The sequence below is a fragment of the Scatophagus argus genome, chromosome 3, assembly GCF_020382885.2.
Source record: "Scatophagus argus isolate fScaArg1 chromosome 3, fScaArg1.pri, whole genome shotgun sequence".
Lineage (NCBI taxonomy): Eukaryota > Metazoa > Chordata > Actinopteri > Scatophagidae > Scatophagus > Scatophagus argus.
Window position 1 is genome coordinate 18,762,472 of NC_058495.1, and position 21,164 is coordinate 18,783,635.

General features: G+C 41.1%; 3 protein-coding genes and 3 non-coding genes across 6 annotated transcripts; 5 read left to right on the forward strand and 1 right to left on the reverse strand.

Annotated features, from left to right (window-relative positions):
• The first annotated feature begins 1,644 nt into the window (after nt 1-1,644).
• zgc:64106 (uncharacterized protein LOC393348 homolog) lies at nt 1,645-10,812 on the forward strand. Its single transcript, XM_046384413.1, has 6 exons — nt 1,645-1,897; nt 5,207-5,446; nt 5,962-6,051; nt 6,226-6,414; nt 7,247-7,356; nt 9,830-10,812. The coding sequence occupies exons 1-6, from the start codon at nt 1,741-1,743 to the stop codon at nt 10,010-10,012; spliced, it is 969 nt and encodes a 322-aa protein (XP_046240369.1). The 5' UTR covers nt 1,645-1,740; the 3' UTR covers nt 10,013-10,812.
• Nucleotides 10,520-15,532, reverse strand: mlnl (motilin-like). The gene is made up of 6 exons (XM_046384416.1): nt 15,388-15,532; nt 12,717-12,891; nt 12,031-12,161; nt 11,051-11,134; nt 10,826-10,931; nt 10,520-10,645 (listed from the first exon to the last, which is right to left on the reverse strand). Exons 3-6 carry the CDS (start codon nt 12,148-12,150, stop codon nt 10,638-10,640), a joined length of 318 nt encoding a protein of 105 aa, XP_046240372.1. The 5' UTR covers nt 12,151-12,161; nt 12,717-12,891; nt 15,388-15,532; the 3' UTR covers nt 10,520-10,637.
• On the forward strand, nt 14,568-21,089 carry nop56 (NOP56 ribonucleoprotein homolog). The gene is made up of 12 exons (XM_046384403.1): nt 14,568-14,720; nt 15,444-15,533; nt 15,619-15,733; nt 16,235-16,399; nt 16,679-16,877; nt 17,535-17,722; nt 18,026-18,177; nt 18,409-18,509; nt 19,376-19,524; nt 19,744-19,865; nt 20,165-20,284; nt 20,551-21,089. The coding sequence occupies exons 1-12, from the start codon at nt 14,718-14,720 to the stop codon at nt 20,875-20,877; spliced, it is 1,731 nt and encodes a 576-aa protein (XP_046240359.1). The 5' UTR covers nt 14,568-14,717; the 3' UTR covers nt 20,878-21,089.
• Nucleotides 17,270-17,405, forward strand: LOC124057203. The gene has a single exon (XR_006843078.1). It is a non-coding gene; the product is annotated as a small nucleolar RNA SNORA51 (small nucleolar RNA).
• LOC124057206 lies at nt 17,806-17,935 on the forward strand. Its single transcript, XR_006843081.1, has one exon. It is a non-coding gene; the product is annotated as a small nucleolar RNA SNORA26 (small nucleolar RNA).
• On the forward strand, nt 20,000-20,067 carry LOC124057202. Its single transcript, XR_006843077.1, has one exon. It is a non-coding gene; the product is annotated as a small nucleolar RNA SNORD57 (small nucleolar RNA).
• Nucleotides 21,090-21,164: the final 75 nt, after the last annotated feature.

Here is a 21,164-nt window from a genome sequence, read left to right on the forward strand (position 1 = left end):
TCCAAACACTGGCTCTGGAGTGGGCCTTTCACAGTTTTTGTGCTTTTTGAGTTTTTAGCAGCCACAGGTTGAGATGAGACACATACAGCTGGTTGTATTCTGCAACCACACCAGTGGATGCCACTACATCCCACACACTGAGCCTTGAATCCGGAGTTGCCAGTACAGTTAAGACATAAACAACATCAGACTGGAAATATCTTGTATAGCTCCAATTTTGAATAGTGGAGTCTGTGGATAACTTGACAAAACCCTTACTTAGTTTAGTTTCTTACTTAGGTACCCCTGGGGAGTTCATACGTTTCATGCAACAGAACAAACAAAGCAAAGGTTCCACTCAGGTAAAAGTCACCGACTGACGAGTTCACTGAGTCCGTTCAAGTTGGGATGGTGGGAGTGACGGTTTTAAGTTGTTGTTTGTTGTTTTGTTTTGTTTCTTTCAATACAACATACATGTTTAAGTGGTGATCTTTTCTTAAAACCATAGAAATCAGTTGTACACAGTGGGACAATAGTTAATTAACGAAAATGAGTGTGTTTGGTTTCAGTAAACAAAGCTAATGGAAACGCTTTTTGGACTGACAGGATTTGTTCATGCATTAAGTAAATCAATAAATATATATATATATATATATATATATATACAAGTATTTTGCTTGCATTGCAAGTTGGTGGTGTATGTTCAGGTACATACAGATGAATAATATGAGACCTGCATTTTGTTAAACCTCTGCCAATTAAATTAGTTACCACCACATACCCCAAACATTTACTGACATTGATTATATTGAACCTGGTAGACAAACTAAGAGCTAACATCAGGAACTAGAAGATGCTTCTGCTCTCATCGATGTTTATAAAAATGGTTGCCCCCCTAAGGTTCTTTCATCTTTTCCAAAATCTTTCTATCTATTTACCATTGTCTTTCTTTAACCAACTATACTCAGCCACCCGTGGGCAAATAAACCCTGGTGCATCTCTAAAGCTCACTTGCAGAAGACACTGGCATATCTGATGTCATAGCTCAGGTAAGAAACCCCTAACGTCAAGCTCAGACTTCCATGAATCATGGAATAATGTTGCAATGTTTATGCATTGCTGGGGATCAAAACAGTATTGCAAAAATACAATACTGGCAGCTCTCACACTGCCCGAGTTCAAGTTATTTCAAAATCTCTTGCTCCATCCAGATTCAAAGCAACTAGTATTAAAATCTGTGAATAACTTTTGCTCTATTAGCTCTTACAGTTCAAGGTGATGCATAGACTACATTACTCTGAACAAAGCTGAAATACATATTCCCATCTGAATGATTACTAGAACATCTTTTCTGGTTTCCCTTACAAATGGACTGCAGTTTTTGAGTGGCTTTCCTAACCACGACGTGGTCATCTCTGGATACTCTGCAGAGACATTCGAGATGCTGTTCAGAGGGGACAGCTGAGGGAGCACCTGTGCTTTTGAAAGACTTTTTATAAATAGTCTCCTTTTTTGTATTGCTCTTTTAGATAGATAGATAGATACTTTATTCATCCCCAAGTGCACTTCAGTTTCATACAATTGACTGACGTCACAGGCAGGCCCATGGGGATTAAGCCACTGCCCTCATAAAGCATATTCACCGCTGGAGCTTTTAGACACACCTCCTCTTAGGACATTAAAGAAGCAGGCGCATGCTGGCCAGCTGCTCCCGCTTTCTGTCCTCACTCGCGGTACGAGGCGCACAGTCCGCACGGTGAGATGAACTGGCTGGATGTGTTGTCTCACCCGGTCTGGGCGGTGTCCACGGTGCTGCTGGCGGTCGTTGCGCGCGTCCAGAGGAGAGTGCGCTGGGATCCCCAATCTTGCACCGTGCAGCTGAATGGGAAGACTGCGATAGTGACAGGAGCCAATACAGGTTTGGTTCACTTCAACCTGCTTGCTCGACCTGTGTGTGGTTAAACTAACCTGAAGGTGGCAAAGAGGTACAGGTTAAGTGGTATAAAGTTGTCTGTTTGATCCTGCTCGTTTAGATGAAGTTTTGATGTAGCTTTGATTATTTTTGAAAACAACAACAGCAACAGTTTCATAACAGGCACTTTAGATTTTAAAGAAAATGTACTCGCGATTATATTAATAGCGTATAAGTATAAAGTTAAAGTAAGTATAAAGTTAATGTGAAACGTTATTTTTAAATCAGTGAAATTTAAAAATTAGTGAAATAATAGTAACAGTAAAGATCAGTAAAAATGTATTGACAAAAATGGTGAATTAAAAAATAACAAAACAGTGATATTGTTATGATGGTTATGGCTGTTTTAATTATTATTATTATTTTAATTGTGATTTAACTGTATTTCACTCCTTAAAATGTGAAGTGGCTTTTTGGGTTTTGTATCGTATTCCTCTTAGAGTTGTGGCAAGATTTGTAATGAACAGCTGATTTTCATCTTTATAAGTCAGTTTTTATCAGTTTGGATAGGCTTCTTTAAAGAACATTAAAGTATGGGAAACTTAGCTTAGGAGCCATTTGTATTTCTTACATCTAATGACAACCAACAGGTTTTTCACCTGCTCCTGTTTTTTACCTGTAACTGTTTACAATTACAATACTCTAACCTGCTGGCATCGCTGCTTAAGAGTGTCCAGAAATGTCAGGATTGTGCTGTGAAGATGTACAGTATATATCAGCAGAAGACGCGTAATTCTAAACTGTAAGTTGGATGAGCACCTATGAAATAAGAATCACAGTGAAAAATCTGCTTTGTCAAAATACTTTCTCCCACCAATGTTTTTCCAAATCTTTGTTGTTGATAAGAACTGAAGATCATTGCTAACAGACTTTGAGGAACTGGTGTAATACAATTCAGCCAAAAGAAGTGTAACAGGTTGGTTTAGTTTGAGAGTTATTGCATATTCTGTGCAGCTGATGACAGGGTGATAAAGGGACACAACTCTGTGTATTTTTTCTTTCTGTTTAGACTAAAACGTCTTCATATACATTCTAATCAACAGTTTCATTTTAAATTTCAGATTTTTATCTCTTATACATTAAGCAAACCTGTTAAACTGTCTGCTAACGCTAATATCCAATCAGCCAATCACACGACAGAAAGTTAACATCTGGCAAAGGTTCACCACAACTGTATTGCAGAAGACCAGAAAAACAACCTGGTGTGATGAGTCTGAATTCAGATGGTACAGTCAGAATTTGGTTATAAACATCATAAATGCATGTACCCATACTGCTTTGTCTCAACAGAACTTCAGCGTTCAGTTCCTCAAGCAGTGTTTGTGTGAAAATGTATAGCCAACAAACTTTCAAAATCATGTAAATGATTACCTTTTAGGAAACCTTCCTAAAACTTATCATTTCCTAGGATAGAAATTCAGGGGAAATCTGTTACTGGCAGCCTGTAGAGGTGGTTCAAGTCTCAGCTGTGTCCTCTGTGGAGCAACAAAGGGACCGTGACTGTGTGAAAGTCTTGAGATCCGTCAGTGACTTCCTTTTTGGTTAAAAAGTACACTAAAGCTGACGAAGTGAGCTCCAAGCCTGGGGCCAGGTAGTGTTCCAGCAAAGTGGTTGGCATTCGTGGTGAAAGCAAAATATTATGAAGCCATTGGGTGGGTGTTGTCTGCATTTGACTTGAAAATGAGTCCAAATGAGTGCATGCTGCACAGAAAGCAGGACAACTCCCATACTGTGTCAACTCCATGGAGCTGGTTTGAAAATTGCAATGATTAACAACTTCAGTACTTTGAAAGTTAAATTTTACCTGAATCAAATAGCCTGAAAGTAATTGTCAGTGAAATCCATCTTGACCGATTATGCTGTCTATAATTTATTGCTTGTGTCGCTGAAAATTTAGATTTTTGACCTCTCTGTACATTCATTTGACAGAAAAAATAGAGCAATGCAATATAAAAATCTGATCACATAAAGCAAGTTGCAAGTTGCATTTTAGTTCCTCTATTCTGAAGTGAACGTTTATTTACCATATTTTACATTAGTATAACATAACAATTTCAGTAATCAATAATCTTTCCCCATTTAAAACTCCTTGGGACAGAAAACCTTGTACAACACATGGCTGGTGTTGCCAGTTTGGATGTTTTTCCACTCATTTGGGTTTTTTGACCGGAAAAATCAAGTATTGATGTGAAACAGTAAGATAAGCAAGCAAAGCTGAACCTGCAATTATCCTGCTGAAGCATGGAGTTTCCTCAGTTTAAAGGGTTCACTCACACAAGCACCCAACATCACTTGATTAGTGACAGACTGTGTTTTATTGCTATGTACCATCAACATAGGTCCTCTCTATTATCTGATTAGGAAAAATACCATAAACATTCTGCTGTGTTCTCTGCTGCACTTCCCCTGCATATATACCACAATCACTGCTGCTGCCTTTCAGATTATCCTCAGGCAGATAAATAATCCACAGACACATGAACCTTGGAGTGAAGCTCTTTTATTTGGACATTAAAGCAAGATCATCTGAATATTTTGGTCTCAGAAACTCTGATATCACCTGAATCACCTGGCTAAAGAAGGACGTCTGTGATTGTGACATAACTCGTTCATAGTTTGAAATTGCGTACTTATCTCCAAGTTCTCAATCTGAGTTTAGCATTAAATAAGAAATATCAATATATCATCGGTGACTGCATGCAGTCAGCTGTTTTGTTAAAAGGTTGATGGACAAAACCGGTTTGGATTGTTTACATGCCCGTCCATGCTAAATATTACAGAGCATATTGCACATGTATTATATTTATTTTGTATTAATCGCTCCATTGAAAACTGACTCAAACACATGGACAAACTCCACAAAGAAAGAACTGAAAATTCAAACTGGGAAATTCTTGTTGTGGGGCTTGTCTCACTCTCCTGTCCTAGATTTTCTTAGACAGACAGATGTACACATATGAAACTAGTTTTTAACATTCTTGTAATAATCAGTCGATAAATTATGCTTTCCAAGACATGGAGGGTTTTGCTTCTGTGCCAAAATGCCACATGGCTCATCTGAAAACGGAAAGTGTCTAGTGTCTGGTTTCTGATTTACTGTGGCATGTTGTGTTCAAGCTTTTCAAACAGCTTTCGGTTTCTTCAGTGCAGTTGTGTCCTTCCCATTTCAAAGACTCATCTGTTTATTGCTGTCTGCTATATGGGTCTATTTGTTATCAAAGTGGAACTAATTTTTGCTCTTTCCCACTCTGCCAGGAATCGGAAAGTTCATTGCCCTGGACTTTGCTCGCCGTGGGGCCCGTGTTATCCTGGCCTGTCGAAGCGAGTCCCGGGGGACGGCAGCTCTTAAAGAAATCAGAGAGAAAACCGGAAACTCTGACGTGCACTTACACCTGGTGGATCTTTCTTCTCTGGATTCAGTCAGGGAATTTGCTAAGAGGATTAATGAGGAGGAGAAATCTCTCCATATCCTTGTCAATAACGCTGCAGTGTCAGGTGATACATGCGATCACAGCAGACATCATTTGGTTTTCAGCTGCACTGGGCAGTTCTGGACCACAATTATGAACTGTGTTACTATTCCAGTGACTGTGTGCTAAAATGTCATTTTGACCGGGACAGAAATCTTGGCTTGTTTTGCTTCACGTTAGCTATTGAATCATTGACTGATTAACAGATTAAACACCCAAAAAAGAACATTCAGTCTTCCATCTGGCACACATTTGGAGGCAAAGAGCAAGAGCGCATGCCTTAGCAGTGTGTGAGTCTGTGACCAATAATGGAAAGCATTTGGCACAAGAACACCCAGTATTGTTTATTGGTGGTAAATAACCTGTGACGCAGCGTCAGAACAACAAGCCCCGATAACATCAGCAAAGCATTAGTTTCTGGGACATAACAAAGCTTCGTCCAGAGCAGCAGAAGACATTTGCCTTTTTCATATTCATTTGTATATACATCTAATTAGTAAATTCTAATTACAAATAATTTTTCTGGAATTCTCCAATCAGGTTTGCCCAGGCAGATAACCAAAGATGGGTTGGATATGTCGTTTGCCACCAACCACCTGGGACCATTTCTTCTCACTAACCTGCTTCTGGGTAAGACTCTGCAGTCTCTCTTATGTATAGCAGGTATATTGTGGCTGCATTGTGGATATGAAATGACAATTACACAGGTGCTTGTTATTTCCAAGAGAAACAAAGTCATTTGTGTTTTATTTTATCCCCCTGTCCTTCTCATCTCTCGCTATGCCTGTTCCTGTTTCACTTCAGACCTGATAAAGCGCTCTGCTCCGTCACGTATCGTCAACATCAGCTCACTCAACCACAAGAAGGGTCGAGTGGACTTCTCTCATTTTCACGGCGAGAACCTCACTTATTACATGGACCAAGTCTACAACCACACCAAGCTGCACAACATCATCTGTACCAATGAGCTAGCGCGCAGGCTACAGGGGACAGGTAGGCTAAAATCAAGATTGTTAAGATTATCACCAATTAGTGTAGCTGATGCATGGTCTTTCCTTACTGCAGATGTAAGACAATGCAAATGAGAAGCGAGGACATAGGATGGATAATGATCTTAAAATTTTGACTGGATTATATCGCACATTTTAAAAATGCTTCGCTATAAAGAATGCATATCAGCATGGAAGATGTATGGGTTCTTTTGATTTGCTCCAGCCCTGAAATTATGTTTTTAAAACTAACTAGCAACATCAAATACATTTGCAAGAGAAATATAATGCCAATTACATTTTGTCTTAACATAATGAGGAAATGTAATTAATTAACGCATGTGGCAGGTTGCAAAAATGCTCATACAGAACATAGCAAAGCATAAATACTAAAATATTCACTGAAGATGTATTTCATTTGTTCTTCAGAACATTTACATGAACAGTCTGAACTCAAACAGTCACTTCTGGTGTCGGAGCCCTGCACTTTGTACACCTGCCATCCACCCCACCTTCTTGTCATGTTTCATTCAGCTAAAAAAACTGGACATAATCCAGGCATTGATTACGTTTCCCTTTTAAGCGTATTACAAATGAGTCTCTGCAAGAAAGGGTTGTTTTATCACACCTCAGGCTATAAAGCATGTATCCTTTGTTGTAGAGGGAAAATACAAAGTACATTTTTCAAAGAAATGATCTTTGTCCTGTACTTGTAGTTAGCCTCCACAAAGGCTGCAGACGAGAGCAGTCAGAGATTGTAGCTATTAGCAAAGCTTTGCAGCTGAAACTAATTTCCCCCCTTCATCTTCTGTCTCCATGTGTTCATATACATGCAGGTGTCACCGCAAACTCTGTGCACCCCGGTATTGTCAAGACAGAAGTGATGAGACACTATCCATTCATGATTCGTTTTCTTTTCAACCTCGTTGGATTTTTCTTTTTCAAGGTGAGTGCGGCGTTGAATTTTAGCGCACTGACTTTCCACATCATTTCTCCAGTGTTATGTCGCAGCTCTGCAGGTCTAATGTGACCGGCTGAGGATCAAGAACCTGTTGTATAAATGCACTCACTCGCTTCACTGGCTTTATTGTGTATTTTTATCAAGTCGCCCATCGCACTGATCACACCACACTTGAAGAGTGAGGTACATGCCAGGTTTCTTAAGAAACCCAAACTAAAGACAAAAGAGAAGCATTCTGAATAAAGATAATAAGAATTATCTTTGGCAGCCAAAACAACAGCTCAGTATGCATACCAGACTATTAGCTAGGAAACCACACACAATACGTTGAAGTATTACGAAATGTTTCACAGCGCTGATAAAATAAACTAAATCCAGAACAGTGTGGAAGGAATCATTGTTCTGGAAATCCCTTGTTGCTCAGGAAGGGCTTTGTGCCAGACTTCTAGCTGACAAGGAAGCAAGCAGTAGGAATGCTTCTTTCTTCTTTTGTCGTTTTGCTTTTGGCTCTGTACTCCATCATATTGGTGATTATTGGAGATATTTACTCACTCAGGTCTCATTCAAGTGTGTTTATGTCCAGGTGAACGGTGTGGAAATTCTGCCCACTTTTATTAACAGACGTTCAATTTACGGAGACAAGGCAAGCTAAAGCATGAGGCTAGTAATGCAGTGTCATCTTTTTGTTAACAAATTCCATGAATGATTGGATATGGATATGATATGATTAAAAATTAGGGCTAGGAAATGATTTTGCCAGACTTATCTCCGTAAACCTAAGAACAGGACACTGCTGAGGTTGTCTTAAACTCTGAGAGCGAGAAGCAGCATCCGAGGCTGATGTCACACCTCCCAAGCTGCAGCTGTGTGATGTAGTTAATGATATGCAAACTCCATTGCTTTGGCTTTGGAAACAATACATTAACTCTAGATAATTAATCGACAAGGTATGTTGACAGCGGCTTATGCTCGTGTAGCCAAACTTGTTTGGACCATTCCTTACACACTTACACTTGTTTGGATTTTGGAAAGATGATTTTAAAAAAAAGACAGGGTCCTCCAAAATTTAGATATTAAATAGAGCCTGATGCACATCACTTTGACATATGCGCAACAAAATACAATGCCATTTTCAAACATTTACATCTTTACTAGGTGCAAGTCCAGGGCTTGAGTCTGAGGGTTACAGATTAGGGAAGAAAAGTGGAAAGATGCAAAATCTTTAACATGAACTTAATATAAACTTGATAAACTTGATGTTGATTGTCTGCTAGGCTCACAGACATCTTCCCTTCTTGCTTGTTTGTGGGGCTTTTGCCTTCACTGTGATGTTCAGCATATGAAGTATTTGGTCATTTTTTTATACTAAGATCAGTTGTCTGACTTGTCCTATCAAGAACAGTCCCTCACTCATTCATGAAAACACTCCTTTTGCGTATGTTTGGAGTCAGTTGTCCTGCTGTATGGTCATATTATTTGGTCAGTTTGGATGCTTTTCTACATCCTTCTGTATTCACCCTGCTGCTCTCTGAAATAACATCCAAGGATTAATGCCAATTTCACAAATTTACTTGGATCTAAAATAAATTAAAGGTGACGTCAGATTCATTGCAACATATTTTAGTGTAATGTTTCTGCTGTATCTCTATCAGTTATTACAAGTTTGTATTCACCAAAGTAATTGCTGAGATCTGGGAACAGAGTCAGAGAGAGCAAGCGCAGACACAATCGAACATGTTTCAATGAGTCAGCAGTTATCAGTTAACTGTCGCTATTCAGGGATATAAAAACTGCACAGCAGATTAAAGCTGAACTAAGACACTCAACTAACAATTTAACAACTCGACTTTGTTTGTTCTTCGTAACAAGTATTGTTGACTGCGTTTGTTTAAAACCTGCCTAAAAGTGTGGCTGCCTGCGTTTCTTGTTCCGTCCCACTTGTGATGTTGCCATGTCTCAAATCTCAAGCCAAGTTATAATAAACCACAGCTGTCCTATAACCTCATAATCATTGTTTTATTTCATATGCAAATTGCTGGCTCAAACGAAACAACTGACAGCAGTTTATTTTACCCATAACATATTTTTTGTTGTGTGTACAATTACTTTTGTTTTCCGGAATCTACTGGTAGCGCAACACAAATAAACAGCCTTCACACGCACACACACACGCACACACACACACACACAGATCCATTCTAAGCCCATAAACACTTTCACATCTGGGATCTATCGCCAGTTTTTGTCTCTTTCATGACCATATTTTTTAACCATTCTTAGACCCATCTGATGCACGTCTGTGGCGTCTATCTGTAGAGGAAGACTATGCTCCACAACTGGTTACACTAGACACATATCAGGGAGAGATATCAGCAGAGATTACTCAGACCTCCGGTTGAGATATCTATCTGTCATTTGTTTTGTTGACTGTGCTCTGACCTTTCCTCTTCATTGTCAGTCTGCAGAGGAGGGCGCCGTCAGCTCCATCTACTGCGCAGTGGCAGAAGAAATGGAGGGGATAACTGGGAAGTATTTTGACAGCGACTGCTCCCTGACCCTTCCTGCCCCGCTAGCTCGAGACCCTGCCCTCGCGGTCAAGGACTTTGAGGTCTGCGAGAGAGTGACAAAGTCAAAGCTCTGAAACAGCTCTCAGGCTAATGGAGGCTTGATAACAGGAAAGGGGTCAAATTCCTCCCTCTTCACTGCACTTCTTGAGTGAGCCATTCAAATATAATGTGACTTTAAAACCATCAGGTGGAAGCCTTTGAACATTTTTTACAGGTAAATAACGTGAAGTGATGAGTTTTAAAGGGAAACACAACTGAATCTTGTCTACAATATTTGTAAAATGCCAAACTCCTCCCTGCTTACTTGTAATTAATTGTTCATCAGCTTCCATGTCGTCTCAGTAACGGAGACGTTCATGAGAAAGTGGTGAATGTTTTCTTCTTCGTAAGACAGCCCCGTGACTTGCATTCACACTCCTGAATGACTGTGTGAATATGAATTAAGAATTTCCCTTCAGGGATAAATAAAGGAATTCTGATTCTGATTAAGATTCTGAATGAGTGAAATGAGAGCCTTTCCAGGGGGAGATGCTGACACCTTGTGGCCACCGTAGGCAGACATGACAACAGCAGAGCAAATACGTGACACAATCACTTAACTTTATTGACGCGATTCATGAAAACACAATAAAACTTTTGAGCATTCAGTGCTTTTTGAAGAATTTGTACAGCGTTCATCCCCTCCTGTGTTCGGCCTCTCTACTTGGCTGCAGAGACAGTGATAGTGAGAGAACAGTGTGGTTATCAAACAAGTTTGTAATCACTTGTAAGTACGTGTCTGCTAATCTTTTGATAATGAAAGAAGATACAAGGTCATGTTGTGTGGCTGCTAAGTTTCTTTTAATAAATATGTCTCGCTACATCTTCCACCACTCATGCGACTGTACCTTTCTGACGCTCCTCCACTATTTCATGGATAATTTCTTCGAGCACCGGAGTCACATGATCCAGCTGTTTGGGTGTAAGACGGATGGAAATCTCCACTGTTTTGTCCTGAAAAGGAGTGGTAATTACTTGTATTTAGCGACGCCATTCTTTGGTGAAAACAGCATCGATGTGTGTGTGTGTGTGAGTGTGTGTGTGTGCGTGTGTGTGTGCTAGAGGTTTTCCACCTGAGGAAGCTGTTGGACAGTAACCTCTTCAAACTGACCATCGTCCGATCGGGGCTCCATGTCCTTTCTGCCTTCTTGCTCCTGCTACGGAGGCACACAAACACAAAACACACAATAGAAAAAATGAAAAACTACAGAAATGCAAACTGGACTTCTGCAGCCTCTGGCCCTTTTCTCATTGCACACAAGTACGTCATTCATCCACTCTTAATAAACCCATTTGTTTCCTGAGGCACAGACGGCTTCTGATTCTGATTGGACACAGTGGACAACCTCTGCTTTAGCTTTGTTTTGTAACTTTATCATCCAATCTTTGCAAAGCTGAAACACCAAACATCAAAACTTATCAGTCTGAGTTTGTCATTCCATCTTTCCTATTGTATAAAATTGTGAGTTTTGGAGATTGTTTTGCAACTTGGTCTACAACTAACGTTCATTTTCACTATTTATTCATGTGCCATCGATTTTTTCCAATCATTTGGTTTAGAAAATGTAAGAAAATAAAGACAATTATTTTACACTTTCCTGAAACTACATCTTATGTCATGAAATTGTTTGCTTTGTCCTACCACTCGACAAAAACCCCAAAATGTTCAAGTGACTAAAACAAAATCCTGATTTAGTTATTAATCTAAGTTATTAATCTAATAAAGATAACAGATATTTACATAACTGCCTTCTCTTTGTACATATCATTTAAATATCTTTTATCCTAAATTATTCTGTTTTCTTACTTTATTTTTCTGCCTCTAGCAGCATAAAAGCACAAAAATATTTGTGACAAACGTCGACATGCAAACAGTATATTTTGGAAAATCACATTACATAATCAAACTGATGCTCGTCTGATGAAGCCACGGGACAACATAACGTGACACAGAACTCTAATGAGACCACACTGAAAAGACATCTGCCATAACTATTAAACTGTCACTCGGCCCTACCTCTGTTCACCGTCCAATCAAACACGAGCTGCTTACCTTCAACAGCCTCAACTCCTTTGGACTGAAGAAGGTGATGTGTCCCTCTGAACTCTCTGCCAGCAGCGCCACCAGGCACGCCAGCAACACGCAACCAGCCACTGCTCCGCGCATGCTCATTCTGCTCCGTCCTGGACACACACACACACATGTGCGTATACACATGTACAGCATGTTTATAGGTGTGCATACAGGGCGGCAAAGGCTCATGTAAACGCACAGCGGAGTCAGGGTTTCCACATAAACAGGGGTGAGTGGCACTGAGGCCAGGCAACTTACAGAAATTTTTAGCGGCGGGAAAGAGAGGCAGTCAAAATAGGTCAGCATACAGTATTTGACATGAGGTGCAGTGTGTGTGTGAGAGAGAGAGAGTATGTCAGAAACAATATGTGAGGTTTTGAGGAGGAAAGACACAGGGATCCCATGTCATTGTGCAAGAGAGCGGTTGACAAATAGCAGATAGGAAAAGAGAACGGTGGGAGGACGGGGGAAGAAGCATGGAAGTAACAAACTGCTCCACTGACAAGCGAGATAAGAGGCCCGACTTACAACAGCGAGCAGCTCTGAACACCAGTGTAAGGGAATGAATAAGGGATGTCAGCGAGGAAAAAGACAAGAGTGACAGGGAAAACCCAGGAGACAGAGGGAGAGAGACAGAGAAGCAGAAGAAGCCACATGTTACTCACGTCAGCCTTGGTCAGTTGCTTAAGGAAGTGCGCTTTAAGATGAGCAGGGCTCCACTGGTCTGAGTGTCAGCTTGTCCCCGTCAGCCTTTATATCAAGCCTGATCCGTGAGCTTTTTACTGTCCTCCCTCACATCCGCTCCTCAACAGCCTCCTTCAAACACTCTCTCACATGCTCCTGGAAACACACATATTACTCAGGAATTTGGCCTTTTATTAGGGCAGTAAGTTCACCATGCAGTATGTATGCACGCCTTTGACAAGACTGACAAAATGACAATATGATGAGCAACTCTGCAGTGGCTGCATATTAATGCAGGATTAATTCAGTATGTTCTACACATTCTGAATATGATTTATGTGATGATTTCTTGATTCGGATGTGCCTTAAAAGAACTGAAATAAATCACTATTAATTAATAATTAATGTAGTAGACTTTAATTGTGTGCATGCGTGTGTGTGTGTGTGTGTGTGTGTGTGTGTGTGTGTTTGTTTATATCAGCCAGGAGACAATGTGTCCAAAGTGGTCAGTCATAAATTCTGTGCTCTAAAGTAATATCCAACACCATGTGACATTTATGACCTGCTAGTAATTTATACTCGTGTACAAACAGACGGGCATGTAACCGTTTCTTGGAAACCTCATGACTCTAAAGAACTTTAATGACTTCTTTTCCTAAATATTAACCATTTCCCTGTATGAGGGTGAAATGTTCTCACAGGCCGTCAGAATAGGCTGTCGGAGTGGACAATTAAAAATAGTGCCATTGTATCTGATTTATTGCAATTCAAGTACGGCTTTGCACCGCATCTGCAGCACTTCATGTAGCACCACCACCATGACGCACAAGCTCTTCTTACATGTTTCTATCACCTAAGGCGAGGCTTTTTAAAATGTGTTGTTATACTCTGCCTGGTGAAGGATAGCTGTAGTAGTAGTAATTCTTAAAATGTTTATTTATTTATTTTACATTTTTAGCATCTACAATTATCATATTATGTGAATCACTTAGGTGTGTAAGCTTTAGTAAGCAGTTAAATCAGCATTTTTACCTTATAGTCATTGTTTAATTTAAGGACTTGCAGATGTTACCATGGACTGAGAGAGAAATTTTAATGGACATTTTCCAACATTTTCTGGCATTTTATAAGCTAAACAACAAATCAACTGGTAAAGCAATTGGCAAATAAATCAACAATAAAAAATGACTGTTGGTTGCAGCGGTAGTAGGCTGATTAGATCCCTATGTGTCCAGAAACTGCACAGTAGTTTATTTTGACTCAGTCCCACACACATACAATCCCACATGTTCTGCTGCTGTAAATACCCACTAAAACACTTGCATATTAATCCCTGAAAGCGACCGCAACAAAGATGAAAATTACTTGATTTAAAGTGCTAAATTGATAAATAAAATGTTTTTTTAAAAAAAATGCTGGTCCATTTAATGACATTTTAATTTATCATTTCATTATTTCTTTGCTTTTATTTATAGTCTTCATTTTTCTCACCTGATCAGAGCTCTTTTCAGCTAAATATTGCCAGTATATTTTTGACTCCGCCCTCACTCTTCTGTTGCATCTTGCTGGTGGGGGGCAACAACGCTGACAGCTTGAATGGCGCTTTAGTCAGGCACAACACTTGAAAATCCCTTTGCGGGTGCGCAGACCATTGACATATACAGTTAATGGAACAGACCTTGAAACATTTGCAGTACAATTTCAGTAGATACAAATGGGGTCTCTCGTAAGATTTGTTAAAGGTATACAATGACAAGAGCCTTATCTTTCAATATTTAATTTTACTTTTATGCTGGAAATTGTCATTCTGCTGTGTATCCAGCAGGTGGAGGCTTCTCGCGGCCAGGTCTCGCGGTATCAGGTCGATATCGCGGTATTTGGGTCATGTGGCATTTCGCTGAAACGTGTGATTGTCGTCTTTTTCCTGAGGTGAAGGAGCGGAGCGGACACGCATTGCGTGCTGCTTCACATATTTACTAACCATGGTAAGAGAATTGGTGCTGGTTGTTTAGGTGTAATTAGACGGTTTTCTATTGTAGGATGCAGTTGAAGTTTCTTTAAGATCGCTGACGCTTTAAAAGCGAATAGGGTTTTTTTCTAAATATATACTGTTGTCCGGGCCTTGCAACATGAGTGCAGCAGTTAGCCACCCATGTGGCTAGCATTAGCTGGAATATGCGTCTTTACTCTAAGTTACTTAGGCTAGAGAATATATATATTTGTGGCTTTGTAATTCGCACTCATGTAGATGAATTGAGTTATTTATGCTTTCAACAGCTGCACAAGTTGATTAATATTTAGTGTTGCAGCGCTAAAGTTAGTTGAGCTGCTAGCATAAGTTAGCTTCAGCGCACTTTACCACACGGGCCCATGTCAGCACGTGGGATCGTGACGACAACGTGGCTGTATATGAAAGTTATGCTAGCGTATATGGTAATATTAGACCACTAAGCTGAAATGTTATTAACGTTATTGCATTTCAACTCAACTATTACATTCTTGACCCGAGCAATGTTAGCCATGATGCTATCTGAAATAACGTGAAAGGTTAACTGAGCGGTTGAACGTTTACCACGTGGAGACCGGACAGACTTTAAGTGCATCAAAGACAGGCGAACATTTTACGTGCTTTGTTGTGGCAATGGACACTACCGTATGTTACTAGTTGTCTCGATGGCTCCTTATTTCAAAGCTTTTATCTCCCGTAGGTGCTGTTGCACGTGTTGTTCGAGCATGCGGCAGGCTACGCGTTGTTCGCCGTCAAAGAGGTGGAGGAGATCGGCATGCTGCTGCCTCAGGTGGGCCTTCTGTCCTTCTTTCTGCCGAATATAATCTGTCATGCGAACGGAGTAGTTTAGAGCTAACAGTGTGCATGTGTTTCAGGTGGAGGAGAGCGTGTTGAGCATCGGAAAGTTCAACAGTATGGTGAGTCTGGCCGCCTTCTTCCCATTCAAGTCGGCACAGGCTGCTCTGGAGAACATGAATGCCATTTCTGAAGGCAAGTGGACCTACGAATTTTGTGCCTTTGTCGGTGTCCTCAGTTGTAATGATGTTTTTATAATCTGTCAATCCACTGAATTACTGTGCTGACAGCCTTTTTTCAATCCTGAACATCTGAGGAAAGCCCTTTGAAATACTGACTTGCCCAGAGGGGACAAGCTCAAATTAGATTGTTGTTTGTTATCAGAGCCACATATTTGTTTAGACTTCAGAAGGTTGAGCCATTGTCATCCAACTACTAAAAGACCTATAATGTCATACATGACCAGTAACCCGACAAACTAATGCTAAATCATTTTGATGAATTGGATTTTTTACTTTAATTTTTAAATTTTTCCCAAACGAATACTGCTGATTCATATTATTTGTTTTTCTCTGCATAAAAGAATAAACCAAGACGAGAATATTTTTGAGCCATAAAAAAAAAAGCAAGTGGAGATCTGTGCTTTGTTTCATCACAGTACAGACAGGTGACTAATCTCCCCTCCTTGCCCTGCAGGTGTGGTTCATGCTGACCTGAAGTTGTTTCTGGAGACAAATCTTCCTCTTTCTGCGAAGAAGAAAGCTGTGTTGGGGGTTTCTGATGCCAAGATCGGAGCAGCTTTACAAGAAGAATTTAACCTTTCCATCCAAACCGGTGGGGTGGTGGCAGAAATAAGCAGAGGTGAGGAGACAGTTTACCTTGTTTGGAAGGAGCACACTCTTTTTGTCTTTTTTATGGGAAGGTGGAAGCAAGTAGAGCTCCAAGGACTGCAGCATAATGCTAAAAATTGGAGGATCCTAGCGTTATATAAATATTGTGGCCTGTTATGATGTAATCTTGTGATCCTGAAAGTCATGAAGGGTTTATACTGAAAATCTGAACAGCCACTAGTCATACGCTGTTCTGCTACTGTTCCACTAAACGGCAACAAACTCCTTTATCCTTCATCTGTTCCGTCAGGTGTGCGTCTGCACTTCCACTCCCTGGTAAAAGGTCTGACTGCCCTGGCCGCCTCCAAGGCTCAGCTGGGTCTCGGCCACAGCTACTCGAGAGCTAAAGTCAAGTTCAATGTCAACAGAGCCGACAACATGATCATCCAGTCCATTGCTCTGTTGGATCAGCTGGACAAAGACATCAACACTTTCTCCATGCGTGTGCGGTAAGATTCCCTTCGTCACACCACTAAAACAAAAGCTGTATCTGTTCATCTCATGTGACACATGAGATGAGACTTTGCATGTTGTGTTTTCAGTGTTTGTGGTTTACTCTGTGGGGCCTGTTTCCTGCCACAGTGCCACGCCACAATTTCCAAGAACCCAAACTGACATCTTCATCTTACTGCTTTTCTCCAACCCACGGTCCAAAACCCCAAAACTCTTCATTTGCCATAATGAATAACTAAGAGAAGCAGCAAATCCATACATTTAAGAATTTAGAATCCATAAAAGTGGCTTTTTACTTCAACAATAATTAATTGATTATCAACATAGTTGGCGCAGAGTTCTCTCAGTCGACTAATCGTCACTTCTCTTATTGCATGGCAATGAAAGCATCCTCCTAATGCTTACCACAGGCAGTACACCATAGAGTGCTGTCTGTATAGAAACAGGAGGGACAGTCACCTCTCCTAACACATCTGCACTGCCAGCTGTTGTCTGGTGGGGCTTTATTGTTAGGTGAGACAGCATTACCATGGACTCGTGTGTGGTCAGTATCCAGACATGTTGTTCATTTGTGCTATGATCAAAAAAAAAAAGGTTGCGTTTCTGATTTTTAGACAGGGACTTAATGTGTGTTTTCTGCTTCATGTGTGCAGTGAATGGTACGGCTACCACTTCCCAGAGCTGATCAAGCTCGTGTCCGACAACTCGATGTACTGCCGCCTGGCGCGGCTCATCGGAAACAGAAAGGAGCTGTCGGAGGAGAGTCTGGAGAGCCTGGAGGAGGTGGTGATGGACGGCGCTAAGGCCCAGGCCATCCTGGATGCATCGCGCTCCTCCATGGGTCAGAAAAAAATCAAATTTTAGACATTAATGTACAAACACGAAGATGCATTCATTGTCTTGTTGCTTTGTGCATCACTCAGTGTGCCCCTTTTTTGCCCACCATGGACCTATAATTGTCTTTGGTGATAACACAGGGGGGCAGAGTAGCTCTCTCATAAACCTGTAGTGAAGGCACAAATCCTCATTGCGGATCCTGTCGGGAGAGACAACCACGCATTTCATTTCAGTTTATTTGGTTCTATTATGTATGTAAGTATTTGAATAGCAGTGTCTTTGCTTAACTCCTCTTCCTGTTCTCCAGGTATGGACATCTCTCCCATTGACCTGATCAACATAGAGAGATTCTCCGATCGTGTTGTGTCTTTGGCTTCCTATCGGCTGGAGCTGCAAGAGTACCTGCGTTCCAGGATGAGCCAAGTGGCTCCGAATCTGGCAGCCTTAATTGGAGAAGTGGTACGCAGAAGATTTAATTTGTTCACTTCATGTGTGTGTATATAAAATAAATGGGACCAGTGATGTTATACCAAAATCTGTCAATCCACTGAATCTATGTGATGACAAACATATCCGGTGCTGATGGTCCTCAAATAGTGGTGTGCACAAGTCAGATCCATTGTTAAATAAGATCTTCACTGGTGCTCTGTGTGTCATGTGTCTGTATGACTCTATTTTATTCTCTTGCAGGTGGGAGCTCGTCTGATCTCTCATGCCGGCAGTCTAACCAACCTGGCCAAGTACCCGGCATCCACCGTTCAGATCCTGGGAGCAGAGAAGGCCCTGTTCAGGTACTGGGGCACCCCCTCCCTGCTGGGGAAACAAGTGGTTGCAGTGATGGCAGGGCTGGGCTGGAGCAGAGCAGGGTGACTGGAGAAGACACATCTCTGAAGTCTTCCTCTGGAGTGATCCCTCTCGCCCTCATGCACCCCCATAGTCTGAGCAGCCACTCACAGCACTGAGGTAGAAAATCTGAAAAGGCAGTCAAAATCCACACATCTGTGGGTTTTTTTTTTTTTTTTTAAACTCAGTTTCCTTAGAGATGCTAAAAAAGTACAGATTGGAAATTTGGTGCACTCTGTCAATGCAGAATTGTCTCCTGGGTACATGAGGACAGGGTGTAGTGGAAAATTTCATCTTCCTTGAAAGGCAAAAACACCCACGCTCTTCATATTTTGAGTGTGGTCTGCGAACGTGGTTGATTGGAACAGAAGTCATTAGGTTTTCTTATGCGCTCATTCTCCTTATCTGCACCACAGGTTTTTCCTCCTAATATTATTTGGCCATTTGTGTTTACATGAATTGTAATTATCTACTCACTCAATTTGCAGTCCTGGAATATCTGAAAAGCCCATCTGATTTTCGAGGTTCAAAGCACTCTTGAAATGCTTTTTCGCCAATTCACGCAGTAATTTTTCCACCAGGGGGAGCTGTTCAGTCACTGTTGTAACAGTACTGCATATGCCCGCCTACGTGCACTTTGGAACTGAACTGCTGTCACAAAACGGCATATAAACCCCTTGGAAAACACCTTTGCCTTGACCTGAGATCAGTCCTATGATTTGTGTGCCCAACACTGTCTTTATTTATTTTTTTGCTGTTTAACTTGACTGTTTCCTTGTGCATCCTGAATGTGAAATAAGCCGTATTCCCTCAGAGCTCTGAAGACTCGTGGAAACACCCCCAAGTACGGGCTCATCTTCCACTCTACCTTCATTGGACGTGCAGCAGCCAAGAACAAAGGCCGCATCTCCAGATACCTGGCCAACAAGTGTACCATCGCCTCACGCATTGATTGTTTCTCTGGTGAGTAAGAAAGACCTCGTGGAGAGATGCTCCACTTTGGCTTACGATTCGTGTGTCTTATTTGCAGTGATGCTCATATTTTTCGTCAACAGTATTCATCCCTCGGGTTGGTGTTGATAGTTAATTACTGAGCAAAGCCACATGTCTGCCCAGATGCCTTTAAGCGTGCTGTAATCTTCCGCTTGCTTAGACGGATGTTTATGTTTGCCGTCTCAACAGAGCTGCCCACAAGTGTGTTCGGTGACAAGTTGCGCGAACAAGTGGAGGAGCGTCTGTCTTTCTACGAGACTGGCAATGTCCCTCGGAAGAATGTGGATGTCATGAAAGAGGCTGTGAGAGAGGTGAGCTCAGTAACGAGAAAACTAAAACCTTGATTCAAGTCGCACCTGAGAAGCTAAGTGAATCCGATTGTCAGCTAAAGTCAGTTTGTTGCATTGTTTTTAAATTCTATCATACGTTGTGAGTCTGTTATTGCTGTGAATGATGACAAGTCTTTCCCTGACATCACCGTGAGGGCAAAAACTGATTTAATGAGCCTGATGCAGCTTTTGTTAAAGAAGTTTAAAAAAAAAAAACAAACCTTAAGGTTTCATTACGATTGCAATTACATCATGTTTTGTTCTCTTCTTTGTTCTCTTAGGCTACTGATGTTGCAGCTGAAATCAAGCGGAAACTAGATAAGAAGGAAAAGAAGCGCAAGAAGCGGGAGAAGAAGTTGCAAGAACTCGACGCAAACGGCGAAGCCAACGGCGAAGCGGAGGTAAGCCTTCGTTTTGGTATCTGGCTGCATGTTTAGATTTGAGATTTGACCCACACTCGTGGTCCTGTCTCAGTGTACGACATGCTAGATCAGCTTGACTCCGAACCATTGGCTGGTCCTAAACGGTGGGCTTGACCACTGAAGTGAGTCAGACATCGCAGCCCCTTAAAGTATATTGTACTGCACATTTAAGGCTAGCTTAGAGTACAAAAATCACTATTGTCTCTTTCCTTTCCTTGACCACACTTCCTTTTACTTCCTTGCAGTTGGAGAACGGAGAAGCAGACACCACTGTAGTGAAGAAGAAAAAGAAGAAGCAAGCAGCAGAGGAGATGGAGGTCGAAGCAGAGGAGACTCCTGCTGCAGCGAATGGACAAGAGGAAACCCCAGGGAAGAAGAAAAAGAAGCGAAAAGCTGAGGATGCCCAGGAAGACGAAGCCGCTGCTACCGATAATGGAGCGGAGGACACTCCAGCCAAGAAGAAAAAGAAAAAAAAGACTGAGGCTGCAGATACAGAGGTAGCAGAAGAGATCCCAGAAACACCCGTGACTGAGAAGAAAAAGAAAAAGAAGAAAAAAGAGGCTGCAGAGTGAAGCAAGCTGTCAAAGACTCAACCTTTATTTTTATGTACAGTTTATTTTTATTCATTTTACTCTTGATCTGAATCTAGTTCATTTAAGCAGCTTTACATTTGTCATTTTTTTGCCATGCTCAAAGCAGGTTAGACTGCAAAGAAATGTTTAACTGTGCCTTGAAGTCAATATTTTCCTTGTACTTATGTAAATAAATTGTTTATCAGTTAAAACGTTTGTCAGGTAAAAACGTCTGTCGTGTTATACAGGGAAAACACATTTGTATTCAACTTTGTGATCCAGTTGTG